Source organism: Heterodontus francisci, chromosome 24 (genome assembly GCF_036365525.1).
Source record: "Heterodontus francisci isolate sHetFra1 chromosome 24, sHetFra1.hap1, whole genome shotgun sequence".
NCBI lineage: Eukaryota > Metazoa > Chordata > Chondrichthyes > Heterodontiformes > Heterodontidae > Heterodontus > Heterodontus francisci.
This window is the reverse complement of record NC_090394.1, coordinates 13216468-13234125: the sequence shown is the minus strand read 5'-3', so window position 1 is coordinate 13234125 and position 17658 is coordinate 13216468. Positions and strand designations below refer to the sequence as shown.

At 43.8% G+C, this 17658-nt stretch overlaps 1 protein-coding gene across 2 annotated transcripts in view; it reads right to left on the bottom strand.

The window, feature by feature from the left end:
- Nucleotides 1-17658, bottom strand: part of luc7l (LUC7-like (S. cerevisiae)) — a 59997-nt gene that overhangs the window by 31224 nt on the left and 11115 nt on the right. For both annotated transcript variants that reach the window (XM_068055686.1, XM_068055685.1), the window contains exons 4-5: nucleotides 8103-8213; nucleotides 4822-4965 (exon numbers count right to left, since the gene is read on the bottom strand). In XM_068055686.1, coding sequence (XP_067911787.1) covers nucleotides 4822-4965; nucleotides 8103-8213 — 255 coding nt within the window. The remainder of the gene's footprint in view (nucleotides 1-4821; nucleotides 4966-8102; nucleotides 8214-17658) is intronic.

The window sequence follows — 17658 nt, the reverse complement described above, 5'->3', positions numbered from 1 at the left end:
CCTAGCAAGCCATTCAGTTGCACCAAACCGCTAGAGAAAGGTCTAAAAGGGATGAAACTGCATGGACCACCCAGCATCTACCTCGGGACCGGAAATGTCAACAACATACCCAGCCCTGTCGGCACTGCAAAGTCCTCCTTACTAACATATGGGGGCTTGGGCCAAAACTGCGAGAGCTGTCCCACAGACTAATCAAGCAACAGCCTGACATAGTCATACTCACAGAATCATACAATGTCCCAGACATCACCATCCCTGGGTATGTCCTGTCCCACCGACAGGACAGACCCATCACAGATAGCGGCATAGTGGTATACAGTTGGGAGGGAGTTGTCCTGGGAGTCCTCAACATTGACTCCGGACCCCATGAAGTCTCATGGCATCAGGTCAAACATGGGCAAAGAAACCCCCTGCTGATTACCAACTATTGTCCCCCACCCCTCAGCTGATCAATCAGTACTCCTCCATGTTGAACACCACTTGGAAGAGGACTGAGAGTGGCGAGGGCACAGAATGTACTCTGGGTGAGGGACCTCAATGTCCATCATCAAGAGTGGCTCAGTAGCACCCCTACTGATTGTGCTGGCCGAGTCCTGAAGAACGCAGCTGCTAGGCTGGGTCTGCAGAACGTGGTGAGGGAGCCAACAAAAGGGAAACATCGACTTGACCTCGTCCTCACCAATCTACCTGTCGCAGACACATCTGCTCATGACTGTATCGGTAGGAGTGACCAACGTACAATCCTTGTGGAGACCAAGTCCTATCTTCACACTAAGGATATCCTCCATTGTGTTGTGTGGCACGACAACAGTGTTAACTGGTATAGATTTAGAACAGATCTAACAACTTAAAACTGGGCATCCATGAGGCACTGTGGGCCATCAGCAGCATCAGAACTGTATTTAATTACAATCTGTAACCTTATAACTCAGCATATGCTCCACTCTACCATTACCATCAAGCCGAAGGACGAACCCTGGTTCAATGAAGAGTGCAGAAGGGCATGCCAGGAGCAGCACCAGGCATATCTAAAAATGCGGTGTCAAACTGGTGAAGCTGCAGCACAGGATTACATGAATGTCAAACAGAAGCAGAAGCAGTATGGGATAGACAGGGCTAAGCGATCCCACAACCAACGGATCAGATATAAGCTCTGCAGTCCTGCCACATCTAGTCACGAATGGTGGTGGACATTAAACATCATAAGGTCAGACGCGTGACGTTCAGCACTATTTGCAACTCTTCAGATACTGAAGCAGTCCGCGTCCATTTGCAGCAAGACCTGGCCAACATTCAAGCTTGGGCTGATAAGTGGCAAGTAACATTCGTGCCACACACGTGCCAGGCAATGACCATCTCAAACAAGAGAGACTCCAACCATCTCCCCTGAATATTCAATGGCATTACCTCGCTTAATCCCCCACTGTCAACATCCCGGGGGTTACCACTGACCAAAAACTGAACTGGACCAGCCATATAAGTACTGTGGCTACAAGGGCAGGACAGAGACTGGGAATTCTGTGGCGAGTAACCCACCTTCTGACTCCAAGAAGCCTGTCTACCATCTACAAGGCAAAAGTCAGGAGTGTGATGGAATACTCTGAACTTGCCTGGATGAGTACAGCTCCAACAACATTCAAGAAGCTTGATACCATCCAGGATAAAACAGCCCACTTGATTGGCACACCTTCAACATTCACTCCATCCATCACCGATGCACAGTGGCAGCAGTCTCTACAAGATGCACTGCAGCAACTCACCAAGGTTCCTTAGACTGCACCTTCTAAACCCTTGACCTCTACCACCTAGAAGGACAAGGGCAGCAGATGCATGGGAACACCACCACCTGCAAGTTTCCCTCCAAGCCGCACACCACCCTGACTTGGAACTATATCGCTGTTTCTTCACTGTCGCTGGGTCAAAATCCTGGAACTCACTTCCTAAGAGCACTGTGGGTGTACCTACCTCACACAGACTGCAACGGTTCAAGAAGGCAGCTCATCACCACCTTCTCAAAGGCAAATAGGGGTGGGCAATAAATGCTGGCCTAGCCAGCGACGATCACATCCCGTGAAAGAGTAAAAAAAAGAGCAAAGGGAGGTATATGGCGTTAGGTTGCAGATCAGCCATGATCTCCCTGAATGGCAGAAAAGGCTTGATGGGCTGAATTGTCTGGTCCTGTTGTTATGCTCTTATGGATACATTTATATTTTGCTAATGTTCAATTTTTAAAAAACACCAAATTAAGCAATTAAGTTAATCACTTGTATGCTTATAGTTTAAAATCATAAATTAAGCAACTTTGAAATAATCAAGTCAGGTGAACAGATCAAAAAAAATCAGCAAATGAGTATTTTTCTCAGTCAGACTAATCTTCTGCAGATTCTTCTCTGCGACCATTTCTCCAAAATTATGTCTTTCACAACTAAATTCAAGGATTTTTAAGACTTTAAAGTAGCAAATTTCGCCAATTCATTTTTATAATTAATTAATTAACAGGGTATGATAGTATAGTGGTTATGTCACTGAACAAGTAATCCAGTGGGCTGCATTAACAGTCAGGAGATGTGCGTTCAAATCCCACCAGGCAGACTGTGAATTCGATTTCAGTTAATTAAATAAATCTGGAACAAAAGGCTAGTATCATTAACGGTTAGATTGCCAATAAAAACCCAAGTGGCTAACTAATGTCTCTGGGTCTGTATCCATTGGAGTTTTAGAAGAATGAGAGGTAATCTTATTGAAACACATAAGATCCTGAGGGGACTTGACAGGGTGGATGCTGAAAGGATGTTTCTCCTTTCGGATGAGACAAGAACTAGGGGATACAGTTTAAAAATAAAGGGGTCGCCCATTTAAGACGGAGATGAGGAGAATTTTATTCTCTGAGGGTTGAGTCTTTGGAACGCTTCCACAGAGACCGGTGGAGGCAGGGTCATTGAATATTTTTAAGGCAGAGGTAGATAAATTCTTGACTAACAAGGCTTTTGATAAGGTCCCGCAGGGGAGATTGGTTAAGAAAGTACGAGCCCATGGAATCCAGGGTAATTTGGCAAATTGGATTCAAAATTAGCTTAGTGGAAGGAGGCAGAGGGTGATGGTAGAGGGTTGTTTTTGCAAATGGAAGCCTGTAACCAGTGGTGTACTGCACGGATCAGTGCTGGGACCCTTACTGTTTGTAGTGTACATTAATGACTTAGGCGAGAACATAGGAGGTATGATCAGTAAGTTCGCAAATTGGTGGTGTCGTAGTGAGAAGGAAAGCCTTAGATTACAGGACGATATAAATGGGCTGGTAAGATGGGTGGAGCTGTAGCAAATGGAATTTAATCCTGAGAAGTGTGAGGTGATGCACTTTGGGAGGTCTAACAAGGCAAGGGAATATACAATGGATGGTAGGACCCTAGGGAGTACAGAGGGTCAGAAGGACCTTGGGGTGCTTGTCCACAGATCACTGAAGGCAGCAGCACAGGCAGATAGGTGGTTAGGAAGGCATACGGGACACTTGCCTTTATTAGCCGAGGCATAGAATATAAGAGCAGGGAGGTTATGATGGAGCTGTATAAAACGCTGGTTAGGCCACAACTGGAGTACTGTGTACAGTTCTGGTCACCACACTATAGGAAGGATGTGATTGCAATGGAGAGGGTGCAGAGGAGATTCACCAGGATGTTGCCTGTGCTGGAGCATTTCAGCTATGAAGAGAGACTGGATAGGCTGGGGTTGTTTTCCTTGGAGCAGAGAAGGCTGAGGGGGGACCTGAATGGGGTATACAAAATTATGAGGGGCATCGATAGGTTAGATAGGAAGAAACTTTTTCCCTTAGCGGAGAGATCAATACTAGTGGGCATAGATTTAAAGTAAGGAGCAGGAGGTTTAGAGGGGAGTTGAGGAAAAATGTTTTCACCCAGAAGGTGGTTGGAATCTGGAACACACTGCCTGAAGGGGTGGTAGAGGCAGGAACACTCATGACGTTTAAGAAGTATTTAGATGAGCACTTACAACACCACAGCACACAAGGCTACGGGCCAAGTGCTGGGAAATGGGATTAGTTTGGACGGGTGCTTGATGGTCAGCGCAAGCGCATTGGGCCGAAGGGCCTGTTTCTGTGCTGTAAAACTCTATGACTCTAGCAAGGGAGTCAAAGGGTATCGGGGGTTGGTGGGGAAAGTGGAGTTGAGACCACTATCGCATCAGCCACGATCTTATTAAAGGGTGGAGCAGGCACGAAAAGGCTGAATGGCCTACTCCTGCTCCTAATTCATATGTTCGTATATGCTGCCCGTGCTTACTAGAGTTCTAATGGTGAACCTCTAGTATTGACTTTTCAGGTTTCTATGCAAAGTAAACCCCTTGCCAGAAGTGGGCACACTAGTGCAATACAGACTACCTTTAGACAGGTTATTAATATCCACCCTGAAGTGGCTGACTTAAAAATTCCATAACACTATTCCCCAAAAAAAAGGAGCGAGTTTTCCTGGTGCTCATTGTTTAAATTCATTCCTCCAACAACCAATTCCATACAAAAGTAGATTAAATAATCATTCATCTCATTAATGTTTGTCAGATATTGTTGCTGTAAAGTGCTTGCTTGTGTAGCAGTAATTCAATGTGTCAAAAACTAAGAGCCAGATGGAGGAAAAATCTCACCATATGAGTATAGGCATGTGATGGTCTGCATTTTTTGTTTGCCTGAATCCATACTATCAGGAAATGTAGATGTGAGCGCACAGGTGCCCAAAACCAGTTGCAACATAGTGTGTAACTAACTCTCAGCTATCCATTGGCTGCTTTTTTTAAAAATTGCAATACAGTACATACCTCTGCCTCCCTTTTTTTTGTGCGCACTCTTTCTACTTCCTGCATGACCTTTTGAGATTCTTCTACATTCCCTTCAGCTCCAAGTTGCTCAGCTTTAGCCAAAAGCTTTCCTATTTCTTCATTCAGCTCATGCACTTTTTCTGCCTGTGAAAAGAATACAAAATCCTACTTTTCAGGCTATTGTACCAAGGATAAAAATAGATTATATGCAACAGCACTTAATGCTGCATATTTTGTTTACACTTTTATGAAGTAGTTAGAAATGGATTAAGTATTAATCTTTGGCTGAGCACAGAAGATTCATGAAAACATGCTGAATTTTAACTCTTAAATATGAAATAAAACAGATTGTGGATCAAGTCTATGGTATCATTCAATCAAAAATCATGCAAAAATTAAACATGGATACTCTGCTGCACCTTTGTTTATTTTTCAAAGCCACTGCAAAACAAGCAGCATTGATTTTAAGTAAGTTAATTCAGCAGCTTAAGTTGATTAGTTCACACCCAAACTTTTACTAACATTTTAAGTTTTATATATTTAGCAACAAATAAGCAAATAAAGACCACACATTTATAAATAAATTTGTTCTTTGTGAAACATTCTCCTAGCTATCACATCAATTATTTTTATTGTACTGTCAATAATAAACATAAGAAACAGGAGCAGGAGTAGGCCATACGGCCTCTTAAGCCATTCAATAAGATCATGGCTGATCTACTGCCTTAACTCCACTTTCCTGTCCTATCCCCATATCCCTCAATTCCCTTAGTGTCCAAAAATCTATCGATCTCACTTTTGAATATACTCAACAACTGAGAATTCACCCCTCTGATATAGAGAACTCCAGAGTCACAACCCTCTCTGTAAAGAAATTCCTCATCTCAGTCCAAAATGACCTTTATCCTGAAACTATGACACCTAGTTCGAGGCTCTCCAAGCAGGGGAAACTGTCTCTCAGCATCTACCCTGTCAAGCCCCTTAAGAATTTTATACATTTCAATGAGATCACCTCTCATTCTTCGAAATTCCAGTGGCTCATTCTTCTTAATCATTCCCCATACAAACCCCTCTAATCCCAGAAAGCAATTTAGTGAATCTTCATTGCACTGCCTTGCATGAAGGCAATTAAGGATTATTAATTCTCAAAGAAATTATGTATGAATTATGGTTTAAACCAGAAAACTGCCAAAACAAAATGTAGGTACAAAAGACTACAGCATTGCAACTAAAACTAAATGAACAGTATCCTTAATATGATAAAATCACCAAGTACACATGAACTGTGGCCATCTTTAACTGAAAGTTAGGTAGGAAAAAGAATAGGTTACATGTTTCACTGAGGCTATTATTTGTGGAGAAATAGCAGGCAGTATATAGAGACCTGTAACACTTGATCTTGATGAATACAATTTCAAAAAACTGGTTTGCATTCATTTTCATAATGGCCTGGATTTTATAGCAATGATGGTGAAACTGCCAGCATCGCCATCATTTCTCCTCTGAAACTGACAGCAACTTCTGGAGTCAGCACACATGCAACATGTGGAAATCCAGAAGTTGCTGCCTGAAATTCTACATTTTTCCATAGGGTACGCTGTTGAAGTTCCCACAGACTGCAATCAATTAGAAATCACTGAACTGATCAGAACTTCCTCTTTTATGCTGTAAAAAGTGTTAAACCACCCCCTCTAACTTTATGCCTTAGTTTAGTTTAGAGATACAGCACTGAAACAGGCCCTTCGGCCCACCGAGTCTGTGCCGACCATCAACCACCCATTTGTACTAATCCTACACTAATCCCATATTCCTACCACATCCCCACCTGTCCCTATATTTCCCTACCACCTACCTATACCAGGGGAAATTTATAATGGCCAATTAACCTATCAACCTGCAAGTCTTTGGCATGTGGGAGGAAACCGGAGCACCCGGAGGAAACCCACGCAGACACAGGGAGAACTTGCAAACTCCACACAGGCAGTACCCAGAATTGAACCCGGGTCACTGGAGCTGTGAGGCTGCGGTGCTAACCACTGCGCCGCCCTCCTTGTTAATTGTTAATAAGGTGCAACTGGATTTTTAAAATGTTGAGCTCAGTCACAACTACTGCTGAAGAATCACTCTGGCCCTGGATAACTAATTTTATATGTTAAATGTTTCCATTCTGATAAAAATTCCAAGTTTTCTCATATAATTTTTTCAATTTTATGATATTTCAACTTTTAATGTCTATGTTCCAACAATTTATTCCACTCCCTGTAAAATTTAATGAAGAGTGAAGGATTATAAGTGCATTTTATTTGCAGATTTGCTTTCTGTGAGAATTCTTCAATGTGATTGGCTGCTCATTTTGTTAATGACATTTCTGTTGCTGGACTCCTGGAGATTCCCTCGACGTGGAACCAGAATCAAACTAACATCGGGGAAGATGAAATCCATGACAGAGATTGCTAGATCTTTGTGGGGAGCTTTCTTCGAGGTCAGAAGCTCAACATCTGGGCCCTTGAGCTCACCAGCGTAAAGAATGTCACTGCTTGGAAATTGAACACTTTCAGACACATAGGGGCTGATAATCATAGAATGCATATCCAGTGGGTTCTGATGAGACCTGAAACACTCATAGTTGAGACTCTTTTGAATGGAATTGCAAAGCTGCCAGTGTTCTGTGGAGCTGAGCCAGATGTTTAAAAAATACGTAAAAGGGAAGAGTGGGAGAGGCACTGAGCATTCAGTAACAGGCTGGATAATTTTTTGGGGGGCTAAGAAAAACCACAGGCGGTCTTTTGGGCAGAGCAGGTTTTTATTTGAAGCAACGGGTGTTGAAGCCTGATTTAAATATTACTCTCACCTGTTTCAGGTCAGAGTACTGATCAATCAAATCATGTTAGACTGGAAACAGACAAACAGTGGGTAGCAGCTTTTAAAAAAAGAACTCACTGCTGGCCACCCTGTTTTTCAATGTTGTGAGGGTGGTGGGTAGGACAATAATTGCCCCTATAGCATTAAGTGCACCCAAATTAAAACAGATTAAGTCAATCCTGTTTGGATTCAAAATAATGCTCTGAACCTGAGGAGACATTGATTAATACTGCTTGAACTCTTTTCATAACCAATGTGATTTTATCCCATCAGCCTAGCTGGATTAAAGTTCCAATACCAGAGATAAAACAGTCTAAACCACAGCACCACCCAGTCCCCCATACTGACTTAGCCAAATTATTACACAGATGAACAGAACATGGAAGTGCTCATACAAGCTGAGGTAAATGGTAATATACCTTTGCAGCTACTTCAGCACTGATTTCTTCTTGTGTTTCTGCCAAACGTTTCTTAGCAATGTCTGTTCTTCTGTCACAATCGACAATAAAACTTTCAAGGTGTTCCATGGCCTAGAAAATGGCAAGAATCTCATTTGTGCCAATACAAAAATCAGAATAAAAACATTTCATTTTGAAGTTTTAGCGCACAACCCATTTGGTTGCAAGCAAAGCACGTCCTTGTTAATACAAACAGCAACAATAAAGTTTTGGTGACCTCTCAATATTGACCCAAGAATCTCAAAAATGCATTTGGAACCAACATTTTAGATGCCGCGAAATAAAAATGGGCTCAATACAGGCTTGTTTTTTTGGATTATCCTGTTTAAACTTTGTGATCCCGCATATTTGGAAAGGTCTGTTCTTAGCAACGCAGCCTCATTGGTGGATAAATCTTAAACCAACGTACCAAGATTGGATAGTATCATCAATTTGATGGGAATACAAATTTTTTAATTCATATATGCTCTCCAAAACATCAAAGCATACACTTGGACACTGCTGCTTTAGGTATCAACATAGCAAGCTACTAACCATCAAATAAAATGAGTAATGTTCCATATCCAGAAACCTAGATCTGCTCAACTGAATATTGATTATGCTTATACAGCACTCTATGCAGTATCAAAGCAGAGTGCTATAGTACGATCAACCCAGAAATCATGAGGTTAAATTCCACCATGGCAAGTTATGAAATTGAATTCAATAAATCTGGTAACTTGCGGGCTGCATGAAAAGCTGTTAGTTCAAGAAAGTCTACTAGGGAAGGAAACTTTCCACCGACTTAGTTCAACTTACATATGGCTAAAGTCCCACAATACGTGGTTGTCTTCTAATCCCCAGGACCTTCTAATGGCAACTAGGGATGGAATGTTAATGTGACCTTGTAGGTGTTGCCCAAATCTCGAGAACAGATACAAGAAAACTATGTACTCAGGATGCCCCTGATTATGGAGCAAAATCTTACCTTCTGCACACACAAATGCAGAATAAGTCTTCAGACAGATTTACGAACAACTGATGAAAGGTCATCGGCCATTAACTCTCGTTTCTCTCTCCACAGATGCTGCCAGGCTTGAGTATTTCCAAAATTTTCTGTTACATTTCAGATTTCCAGCATCCACAATATTTTGCTTTTGTTACAGAATAGCCAATTGTGTTGTGCCTTACCAACTAGTTGCACTGATATCATTACCTATATTTCATTTTGATAATAACTGTATATTTATCCTCTAAATAGATGTACAAGAACGTTTCTAACTTTATTAAAAGAAATCCATTTTTGTTCTTCCCTTGAAAATGACAGCTGTATTAGCAATACCTCCTTACTATTCACAGAATCATAGAAAGTTTACGGCACAGAAAGAGGCCACTTATCCCATCGTGTCTGTGCCAGCCGAAAAACGATCCACCCAGTCTAATCCCACCTACCAGCATTTGGTCCGTAGCCCTGCAGATTACAGCACTTGAGGTGCAGTTCCAGACTTCTTTTGAATGAGTTGAGGGTTTCTGCCTCAACTACCCTTTCAGGCAGTGAGTTCCATACCCCCACTACCCACTGGGTGAAAAAACTTTTCTTCATCTCCCCTCTAATCTTTCTTCCAATCACTTTAAGTCTGTGCCCCCTGGTCACTGACCTCTCTGCTAAGGTTAAACAGGCCCCTCAAAATTTTGTATATTTCTATCAGATCTCCCCTCAGCCTTCTCTGTTCCAAGGAGAACAACCCCAGCCTCACCTCACCTCCTGTACACCCCTCAGTATTTTCCCATTAATCAGGTATTCCTTTGCCTTGTTTGACTTCCCCAAATGCATCACCTCACACCTCTCCAGGTTGAATTCCATTTGCCACTTTTCTGCTCATCTGACCAGACCATGCAGTATCTTCCTGCAGCCTACAGCTATCCTCCTCGCCATCTACCACACGGCCAATGTTTGTGTTGTCTACAAACTTCTTGATCATGCCCCCTACATTTACGTCCAAATCGTTTATACCACAAAAAGCAGGGCACCCAGTACTGAGTCCTGCGGAACGCCACTGGAAACAGCTCTCCAGTCGCAAAAAACACCCGTCAACAATTACCCTTTGTTTCCTGCCAGAGTCAATTTTGTATCCACCTTGTTGCATTTCCCAGGATCCCATGGGATTTTTTTAACCAGTCTGCCATGTGGGACCTTGTCAAAAGCCTTGCTAAAATCCATGCAGACCACATCAACTGCACTACCCTCATCTATCTTTTTTGTTACTTCTTCAAAGAAATTCAATCAAGGTGGTCAGACAAGATCTTCCCTTAACAAATCCATGCTGACTATCCTTGATTAATCTGTGCCTTTCTAAGTAACAGTTTATCCTGTCTCTCAGAATAGATTTCAATAATTTGCCCGTTACTGAAGCGAGACTGACTGGCCTGTAATTATTCAGTCTGTCGCTCGCTCCCTTTTTAAACAGAGGTACAACGTTAGCAGTCCTCCAATCCTCTAGCACACCTGTATCCAGTGAGGACTGGAAAACGCCGGTCAGACCTACCGCTATTTCCTCTCTTGCTTCTTTCAACAGCCTGGGGTACATTTCATCCGGCTCTGATGATTTATCAAATTTCAAAGATGCTAATCCCATTAATGCATCCTCTCTCCCTATGTTTATCACATCCAATACTTCATAACCCTCTTCCTTAACTACAATATCTGCATTGTCCCCCTCTTTTGTGAAGATAGACACAAAGTATTCATTAAGAACAATACCAATATCTTCCGCCCCTACACATAGGTTACCTTTTTGGTCTTTTATGGTCCCCACTCTTTCCTTAGTTATCCTCTTACTCTTAATGTATTGATAAAACATCTTTGGGTTCACCTTGATTTTGCTTTCCAATATTCTGTCATGCCCTCTCTTTGCTTTCCTAATTTCTATTTTGATTTCACCCCTCCACTTTCTATACTCCTCTCAGCTTTCTGTAGTATTGAGTTCTCGGTGTCGGGCATAAGCTTTCCTTTTCTGCCTTATCTTACCCTGTAAGCTCCTCGACATCCATGGGGCTCTAGATTTGGCTGTCCCACCCTTTTTCTTTGTGGGAACATGTTTACTCTGAACCCTTTGAATCCCCCCTTTGAATGCCTCCCACTGCTCCGACACTGATTTACCTTCAAGTAGCTGTTTCCAGTCCACTAATGTATCTCCACATTTCAAATTTCCACTTAACTCATTGCCCCTGCACTGCATGTTCTAAGATAGATAATGACTACAATGTACATATTTGAAAAATACAAAGAACATATCATTCTGCTTGCTTTGTGTAATTCCCTTTCCTGACAGTTAGGACCCATCAGTCCTTTGGCTGGAAAGTTTAAAGAGATGAGGCTGAAGATTCCCAGATTTCAATCTTTAAAGGACAGGAAGAATGGGAGAGATTAACATATTTGTGTACGAGTGTTGCCTTTTTGTGTATGGGATTGCTGTTTGGTGCTAGGATTTCTTGCATTTACAATGGACTCTCAATTTTTGTGTACACAAAGTTCAGTTTTTCTATGAATGGAGTTCATCCGTGTTATTCTGTTTGGGGGGGGGGGGGTTGAAAAAGGGTTTGGGGGGGTGGGGGAGAAAAAGGGGTGGGGCGGGGGAGAATAAGGGGGGCAGAAAAGAGGGGTGGGAGGAGATTACTTTTTGTGCATGAGCTATCTTACTTTTTTGTGTCTATAGATCTGCAACAGTTCCAGCAAGAACGAGGACGACGAAGGAGCGAGCAGGGTGCTGGAGCCAGGAGCCCAGCTCCCGCAGCCTGAAGCTGACTTGGTGCAGCAGCGCTGCAGCCTTCAGGATCAGCATTATCAGTTGCCGAAGCCACTACGGGGTCATGTTGGAACCGGAGCGCTGGGGTGACAATGAGCGCATGGCCTTCCTGTTCTCGGACCGGGGACGGTCCACATGTGGATGGTTCCACATGCAAGTAATTACACCCCCTCTCCCCCCCTTCCCTTGCACCCCCTTCCCAACCCTACCCCCCTCGCACCCTCTCCCCCCTTTCCCCCTCACACCTCCACCCCCCCACCCCCCATTAACAACGAGCTCAGCAGACTCAATGTGGACATTGCAGCACTTCAGCAGATCACTAAGAGAGCAAGACTACACCTTCTACTAGTAGGGTCGGGATCCAGAAGAACCAAGACAGCATGGGGTGGGCTACGCCATCAGTAACTCTTTGCTCAGCATGATAGAGCCACCTACAAATGGCTTAGAACGCATACTGTCCATCCGACTGCTCACCGCCTCTGGTCCAGTACATCTACGCCCCAACACTCTGCTCCCCACCTGAAGTTAAAGACCAGTTCTACGAGGAACCCCATAATATCATTAATAGCATTCCTAACACCGAACATTTGTTCCTGCTGGGGGACTTTTAACGCCAGGGTTGGGGCCGACCATGACTCCTGGCCCTCCTGCCTCGGGCGCTATGGCATTGGAAGGATGAATGAGAATGGACAGAGTCTGCTGGAGTTGTGTACCTATCACAACCTCTGCATCACTAACTCGTTCTTTCATACTAAACCCTGTCACCAGGTTTCATGGAGACACCAAAGATCATGTCCTTGGCACCAGCTGGACCTCATCATCACAAGGCGAGCCTTGATAAACAGTGTTCAAATCACACGCAGCTTCCACAGTGCGGACTGCGACACCGACCACTCCCTGGTGTGCATCAAAGTTAGACTCAAACCAAAGAAGCTACATCACTCCAAGCAGAAGGGCCGCCCGCGCATCAACACTAACAGAATTTCGTACCCATAGCTGTCACAAGAGTTCCTTAATTCACTTTAAAAAGCCCTTCAAAACACTCCTGTAGGGGATTCAGAGACCAAGTGGGCCCACATCAAAGACGCCATCTCACTCAGCAATGAAAAGCAAAATGCAGACTGGTTTCAATCTCACTCTGAAGAGATGGAACCAGTCATAGCCGCTAAGCGCACTGCACTGCTGAACTACAAGAAAGCCCCCAGGGAGTTAACATCCTTAGCACTTAAAGCCGCCAGAAGCACTGCGCAAAGAACAGGCAGGCGCTGTGCAAATGACTACTGGCAACACCTATGCAGTCGTATTCAGCTGGCCTCCGACACCGCAAACATCAGAGGAATGTATGATGGAATTAAGAAAGCTTTTGGTCCAACCATCAAGAAGATCGCCCCCCTCAAGTCTAAATCAGGGGAAATGATCACTGACCGACACAAGCAAATGGACCGCTGGGTGGGGCACTATCTAGAACAGTACTCCAGGGAAAATGTTGTCACTGATACCGCCCTCAATGCAGCCCAGTCTCTGCCAGTCATGGATGAGCTGGATGAACAGCCAACAAAATCGGAACTCAGTGATGCCATCGATTCTCTAGCCTGTGGAAAAGGCCCTGGAAAGGACGGCACTACCCCTGAAATAATCAAAAGTGCCAAGCCTGCTATACTCTCAGCACTCCATGAACTGCTTTGCCTGTGCTGGGATGAGGGAGCAGTACCAAAGGACATGCGAGATGCCAAAATCATCACCCTCTATAAGAACAAGAGTGACCGCAGTGACTGCAACAACTATCGTGGAATCTCCCTGCTCAGCATAGTGAGGAAAGCTCTCGCTCGTGTCGTTTTAAACAGACTCCAGAAGCTGGTTGAGCGTGTATATCCTGAGGCACAGTGCAGCTTTCGAGCAGAGAGATCACCATTAACATGCTGTCCTCCCTTCGCCAGCTACAGGAGAAATGCCGTGAACAACGGGTGCCCCTATACGTTGCTTTCATCGACCTCACCAAAGCCTTTGACCTCGTCAGCAGACGTGGTCTCTTCAGACTACAAGCAAAGATCGGATGTCAACCAAAGCTACTAAGTATCATCACCTCATTCCATGCCAATATGAAAGGCAAAATTCACCATAGCGGTGCCTCATCAGACCCCTTTCCTATCCTGAGTGGCGTGAAACAGGGCTGTGTTCTCGCACCTACACCGTTTGGGATCTTCTCACTGCTTCTCTCACATGTGTTCAAGTCTTCAGAAGAAGGAATTTTCCTCCACACAAGATCAGATGGCAGGTTGTTCAACCTTACCCATCTTAGAGCGAAGACCAAAGTACGGAAAATCCTCACCAGGGAACTTCTCTTTGCTGACGATGTTGCATTAACATCCCACACAGAAGAGTGTCTGCAGAGACTCATCGACAGGGTTGTGGCTGCCTGCAATGAATTTGGCCTAACCATCAGCCTCAAGAAAACGACCATCACGGGACAGGACGTCAGAAATGCTCCATCCATCAATATCGACGACCACGCTCTGGAAGTGGTTCAAGAGTTCACCTACCTAGGCTCAACTATCACCAGTAACCTGTCTCTCGATGCAGAAATCAACAAGGGCATGGGAAAGGCGTCTGCTGCTATGTCCAGACTGGCCAAGAGAGTGTGGGAAAATGGTACACTGACATGGAACACAGAAGTCCAAGTATTTCAAGCCTGTGTCCTCAATACCTTGCTCTACGGCAGCGAGGACTGGACAACGTATGTCAGCCAAGAGCGACATCTCAACGCATTCCATCTTCGCCGTCTCCGGAGAATCCTTGGCATCAGGTGACAGGACCGTACCTCCAAAGCAGAAGTCCTCGAGGCGGCCAACATCCTCAGCACATACGCCCTGCTGAGCCAGAGGCACTTGAGATGGCTTGGCCATGTGAGCTGCATGGAAGATGGCAGGATCCCCAAGGACACATTATACAGCGAGCTCATCACTGGTATCAGAACCAACAGCCGTCCATGTCTCTGCTTTAAAGACATCTGCAAACGCGACATGAAGTCCTGCGACAATGACCACAAGTCAGGGGAGTCAGTTGCCAGCGATCGCCAGAGCTGGCGGACAGCCATAAAGGCGGGGCTAAAGAGAGGCGAGTCGAAGAGACTTAGCAGTTGGCAGGAAAAAAGACAGAAGTGTAAGGAGAGAGCCATCTGTGTAACAGCCCCGACAACCAATTTCATCTGCAGCACCTGTGGAAGAGTCTGCCACTCCAGGTGCTGCTCCACAAACCACTGACCACCTCTCGGTGCTTACCCATTGTCTCGAGACAAGGAGGCCAAAGAAAGATAGGATCTCATAATTTTTGTACGAGGGTATTTAGAATTTTCTGTGCGCAAAAATTTGTATCTCTTTGTAAGCACATGGCCCATTCACAGGTTTAGACACAATATTCAGCCCCCAGCTCCAAAACCATTGGGTGTGGCTGGTCTAGGTTGACATTTCAATGTAGAGGGAATATTGTCAGAGGTGCTATCTTTCAGATGAAACAATAAAATGAAGCCTCATCTACTTTTTCAGATGGATGTAAAACATCGCACGGTGCAAAATATGAAGAAAAGCAGGAGGCTCTTAGTATAGTGGCCAATATTCATCCCTTAATCAATTTGAACAAATCATATTAGCTGGGCATTTGCTGTCCATGGGATTTTACTGCATAGAAATGGGCTGTTGCATTTGGCTACAAAACAACAGTAACTGCACTTCAAAGGAAAACCTGATAATTGGCTGTGAAGCACTTTAGGCCATACTGAGGGTGAAAGGCAAGTTTTTTTTCACCCAACATTAACCTCTTTAATTTCCAACCTGGTGGTCAGTTGTGGAATTATACCTTCCCCTATTCTTTCACCAACAAACATTTCAGAATTGACAGTTACCACTGAGGCTAAATGAGGCAAGAGTCCCATATGTACTTGGCAGCAACTTCAAAGTTGCTGCATTTGGACATTACCAGATCTTTCTGGCAGTTGCCAATGCAAGTCTACTTTGAGGTTGCTACTGGCTGAGAGACTTAATGTCAGGAACTGGCAGCACCAACACATGCCACAAAACCTAACACAATAAACTGCTTGTCTTGAGTTGCTATTGTAACTAGTGTTGGAAAAAAAAATGAGATATGAATTTTTATTTTAAGTTAGGACTCATTACTCTGTATTACTAAAACCTTTGTTCCAATAGCTAGATGATCAAACAGTAGAATATTCCAGTCAATCCTTTGGGAATTCTGACTCTGCTTTTCACAGTGTATTAATTCTCAATCACATGAATTAGATGACAAGAGAAGGTGAAGAGTGTCAAAAGATTTTGGAAATAATCTAGATGTATTGAATAAGGTTATATGTGGCAGTGAAATAGAAAGCATATATTGGATACACACCAAATGAAACACCATCAGAAAAGAATCAAACATTAGTGTCAAATGGCACAGGAGGCTATTTGACCATCAAACCCGTGCCGGTCAGATGTTGTGATTATAGTGAGAGGTCAGCATAATAATCCCAGCATCTCTAATCAAGAGTCTCAGGTAAAGTGTATATTAGTGATACTGAACTGTTCCACACTCGACACTAAGAAAATACTGGATTTTCCATGGTATTTCTGTGATATGCAAGAGGAAAGAGTGAAACGAAAACACAGACCAGAGCATCGCTGGGACCTGTTAAATCAGAAATTGTGACAATGGGAAGTGAAGTTTGCAGACAGTAAATGTGTGTGTACAAAGAATTAATATAATTTCCCATGGTATTGCACATAGCAGTCCAGACCAAGTGTAGGTTTTTTGTAGAATAGTATAGCACAAAAGGGTACCATTCAGCCCAATGAGTCTGCGCCCACTCTTCTGAAGAGGAATCCAATTAGTCTCAATCCCCAGCAAATTTTTACAATTTTTCTCCTTAAAGTATTTATTCAATTCCCTTTTGAAGGCTGTTATTGATTCTGTTTCCACCACCTCAAACAGCACATTCCAAATCCTAACCACTCGCATGTGAGAAAGTTTTCCCTCATCTTGCTGCTGGCTCTTCTGCCAATCTCTGTAAAACTGTACCATTTGGGCATTTGTTATTTACTCAATCATAACCCATAAATATTTTAATCATCTCAATTAAATATCCTTCTTTGCTTGAAGGAGAACAATCCCACATTAGATTAGATATACAGCACTGAAACAGGCCCTTCGGCCCACCGAGTCTGTGCCGACCATCAACCACCCATTTATGCTAATCCTACACTAATCCCACATTCCTACCAAACATCCCCACCTGTCCCTATATTTCCCTACCACCTACCTATACTAGTGACAATTTATAATGGCCAATTTACCTACCAACCTGCAACTCTTTTGGCTTGTGGGAGGAAACCGGAGCACCCGGAGGAAACACACGCAGACACAGGGAGAACTTGCAAACTCCACACAGGCAGAACCCAGAATCAAACTCGGGTCCCTGGAGCTGTGAGGCTGCGGTGCTAACCACTGCGCCGCCCTTCTTCACTCCATCTGCATAACTATAATCCCTCACCCCTAGAACCATTCTAGATTTGTTCCATACCGTCTACCAAGGATTCCCCTTCCTATGGTGCAATGCCCAGAATTGGACACAATACTCCATTTGAGGCCAAATTAGTGTTCTATATAGGTTTAGCATAACTTCCTAGATTTTGTACTCTCTGCCTCTATTTATAAAGCCCAGGATCCAATATGCTTTAGAACCA